The 4473-nt window shown below is 44.6% G+C and overlaps 1 protein-coding gene across 1 annotated transcript; it reads left to right on the plus strand.

Annotated features, from left to right (window-relative positions):
• The first annotated feature begins 301 nt into the window (after window positions 1-301).
• On the plus strand, window positions 302-2874 carry klf1 (Kruppel-like factor 1 (erythroid)). Its single transcript, XM_031563834.2, has 4 exons — window positions 302-360; window positions 539-636; window positions 1124-2042; window positions 2618-2874. The coding sequence occupies exons 2-4, from the start codon at window positions 562-564 to the stop codon at window positions 2791-2793; spliced, it is 1170 nt and encodes a 389-aa protein (XP_031419694.1). The 5' UTR covers window positions 302-360; window positions 539-561; the 3' UTR covers window positions 2794-2874.
• The last annotated feature ends 1599 nt before the right edge of the window (window positions 2875-4473 follow it).

Here is a 4473-nt window from a genome sequence, read left to right on the forward strand (position 1 = left end):
GGCCAACTGAACAGGAAGGCCGTGTGATATTGCCGCTCACTGCAGATAGCAGAAATGCTGGGTCACCGCTCAGACACACGGACAACAGACAAGGGATGATGCTTGTGCTCTTCACAGTTTTATACACACACACAAACACACACACACACACCTTCACACACACACACGCACACACACATACGCATATACATAGACATGAAACACACATTTGAAACCACGCCCCATGCCAAAAAAAACGGTCTGACAGACCAGGCATCAGTGGGGGTCTATCTTATGAGAGAGAGACAGAGAGGGGAGGAGAGACTGGTTGACATACAGACAGACAGCGAGAGAGAGGGAGAGAGAGAGGGAGAGAGAGAGGTGGGGGGACTAACTGTATTTAACTGTATCTGAATGTATAACTGTAAAAACTAAGACAGGGCTAGCAGCACTCAATTGTATAATTACCAACAGTCATTTGTACTTTTATAATTTGAATAAAAAGTTTTCCTCAAAGGTTTCTTGCCACCGCATTTTCTGAGAATTAGAATCTTTACAGAGAATTTTGAAAGCCTTTACCGGATGGCTGCAACTCAAGCTGTGCTGCCCTCGTTCAGTTCATTCTCAAACTTCTCCGACTTTGGTCAGGACATGAAGGTATGTGCTTCTTCCTTGTCTGTAGGATTTGACATTCTTCCTAAGGGTTTGGGTTGGTTCCTGTTGGTTTCTATACAGTTGTAGTGTTTAACCTAATTTTCTGTGCTGTGATCATGCAATAGATAAATGCAACATCAATCAAGTTGGGATATCCTTTAAAATGACATTCATACCATACCATTCTAGTCCCAACTCAATTTGAGTTCCTCGCTGACAAACGTCACTGTAATCGCCATGTAGGCCGGGTAAAGATCGGCCCTGGGTCAGACTTTTCATTTTCAAACATTTCGTCAACAAAACTAAATTGATTGAAAGGGATTTATAATGAAATGTAAGATATTGCGATATAGTCATATGATTGTGCTCGAATTGATTTAATTATTTATTTAATCTAATGAATCAAAAATCCATTACAATTTGTAAACAACATTATGACATCCCATTCATGGCCAACCTATTTTCCCCCTGTGCGTGGCATTGGCACTAGGTCTGGAGGTTTGAGGATGGCTCTTTGAGCGTTAACTCTCAGGACAGGAGGTCCATATTGGAGTACCACAGTAACGACACGCCGGAGCTGCCGCCGGCCCTCAGAGAGGCCCAGCTGGAGGACGAGCACGGTGCAAACTGGGACATGGAGTTTTTACTGTCGAGCTGGGGCAGCACCTCACCCGATCAGGAGACCTGCAGTCAGGACTGCAACTCTCACAGGCCTGCGGCTCAGGACCAAGGCAGGTTGTTCCAAGGGACCCTTCAGGATGGGGGGGTCCTGAAGGAACACGCAGGGCTGGACAGACACTATGCCAGCAATGGCAGCTTGATGGCTGAGCTGCTCTCCCCGGAGGACTCTGTGAGCTGCTCCATCCCTGAGCTGTACAATGGGGGCTACGCAGGGGAGATGCAGGGGAAGCAGTACATGCTCCACTCCAACGCCGACCAGTACGGCATCCCGTTTGGACACAACACAGACGACCCCAACGAGCATGGGGCTGCCGGCCACGGCAAAGCGAAGTCCTGGGATTATGGCCACTACTTCCCTCAACACACGTCTCTGATGGCTTTTCCAGATTCCAGATTCCTACCAGTGGCAGCTGTGGATGCAGAAGCACCCGATGCGCATTCCCAGCGCTCTCACTACAACTTCATCCCAAACTACCACCACCATCCAAAGCTGTACCCACACCAGGTGGGACCAGTTGGTTTTGTCCACAGGCAGGCAACAGGCGTCTACGCCTCCACACCAAGTTTGCTGCCTGACTCCACAGTGCCCTCTACAGGCATGGAAGGGAAACGCGGCAAAAAGGGGATGGCGAAGAAGAGGGCTGCGGTGCACAGCTGTGAATACCCCGGCTGCATCAAGACCTACACCAAGAGCTCACACCTCAAGGCACACCTGCGCACTCACACAGGTGAGGACAATTTGTGACAATTCAATGATCATTTGTCAGCCTTTCTTTCTGCTTACAGTTGTTTTAAACCGTAACTGTATTAAACTTCGGAGGGGACTTCTTTCCGATACTGACCGGCTTACTATACATTATCCCGCTAAAACGATAAACGACATTCCTCCAAAATACCTCTTTTTTAACGATTTCTTTGGCTCTCGTGACTTACGCTAAGAAAAAATTGTTCTTCACGCAAACAGAACTTTAAAGTTTCAGATGTTGCATAGCAACCTATTACTTGCTGACTTCAACTTACAATACATTTTCGTTTTGTTAAGTGAACGGACAACTTGCGGAATGATATATATAATTTCTTGCAGCGGTCATTATAAAGAAATGTCAGACCTCCGAGCGTTAGGGGTGGCCCATTCAAATCAATTGAACTTTTTGCAACATTCTGAGAAAAAAAACCTCTAATCCTGACCCAAACCTTTTTTTAAATGTATTAACACGTTGCACTGTAACTTCAGAACTGTCATGAAAGGAAGCAAATAATGTAAACTTGTATTTTTGTACTCTTGTCTACTGATAATGTACAGGTGAGAAACCCTACCACTGCTCATGGGAGGGTTGTGGGTGGAAGTTTGCCCGATCCGATGAGTTGACCCGCCACTTCCGCAAACACACAGGCCAGAAGCCTTACGAGTGTATGCTGTGCCAGAGAGCTTTCTCACGCTCCGACCACCTGGCCCTGCACATGAAGAGACACGTATGAGGTCAAACAACGTGCACACACACAAACACACACACACACACACACACACGCACACGCACACACACACACACACGCACACACACACACACACACACAAACACACACACACACACACACTCACACACACACACCCACACACACACACACACACACACACACACACACACACAATCACACACACACTCACACACACACACACACACACACACACACACGCTCACACACACACACACACACTCACACACACACTTACTCACACACACACACACACACACACACACTCACACTCTCACACACACACACTTACTCACACACACACACATCACACACTCACACATACTCACATTCATCACACACACACACACACACACACACACACACACACACACACACACACACACACACACACACACACACACACACACACACACGTTCACACACACACTCACACACACACACACACACCTACTCACACACACACACATAGGTCAGTTAACTCTCTAAATGATACGTGATATGTCAATGTAGCAAATTATTAATGTACAGCAGATGAACTATGATATCGTTATATTCAGCTATGGCTTACCAATAGTGCAATGCAAATGGTAGGCAGGGAATACTTGGGAATGTCAGGAATGTCCAACACACTGAGCCGTTTTCACCAAAGGACCTGAGAAGATTCTGACACATGCTGAGGTACAGTTAGATCAGCTCTTTAACGGGGCCGTCAGGACAGTCTCAAGCTTCAGTGGGAATTGTCTCATCCCTAGTTTAGAAAATGTCAAGGTAGCTTTGCCTGTGTGGTTAACACTACATGAAGCCCTTTATGGCTTTATGGCCCTTTATGAACTGTGCAAGATGGTCACACGTGGAACAAGAATCATGGCAGCTGTATGTTCAGCCCTGGCTTGTATTTTTTTTTTTAGCCATGGCTATAGGCAGAAATAGCAAACATGTAGAAGGTATATGTGTACATTTTCACTTATTTAATAGAAATATATTTTACTTTACATTTACATTTCTTCATGTAACTCTTAACCCAGGCGGCTCTCAGCTGAGGTGGAGTAAAATACACTTTTAAAATGTTAAAATGGGAAAACAGTTGGTTGTACTCATGGATTCATTTAACAGCCGAGCTGAAATGTATGTTTTTGTGCAGCTATACAATACAGCCCTCAATTCCTTCTGTTACACCAATGATTTTCTCACATTCTCAATTCCGTATTTATTCACCTTTTTATTACTATTATGTGAAATATTTACTTATTACTTGGAATTGTCAGTTAAACCTGTCATTATTTATTAATTACCATCCTTAGGATATGATACTAAGTTTTTCTTATGGCTTTGTATGTGTTTTCTAATGTATTCTTTGTATTTTTTCTATAATTTTGCAAATAAATAAAGGCCTGAAAGTAAAGGTGTGGAGTAGTACTTTAAATGACCAGTAGATGGCGACATGGCCATGAGTTGACGGACAATGCCTCCTCTCTCTGTAGTCCATTTTGATCAAATCAACTAACTGCAGTCACCAGTCTCTTCGTGTGGGGGAGTAGGGTGCGCCTCACATTACGCAACCAGACAGACTATGATTCATCCACATTATATCACATGATAAAATGGATATGTTGCTGCCACCTCATTGTTTTTGTTGTTGTTGTCAGGCTATGTCCATCTAAG

Source organism: Clupea harengus, chromosome 26 (assembly GCF_900700415.2).
Source record: "Clupea harengus chromosome 26, Ch_v2.0.2, whole genome shotgun sequence".
NCBI lineage: Eukaryota > Metazoa > Chordata > Actinopteri > Clupeiformes > Clupeidae > Clupea > Clupea harengus.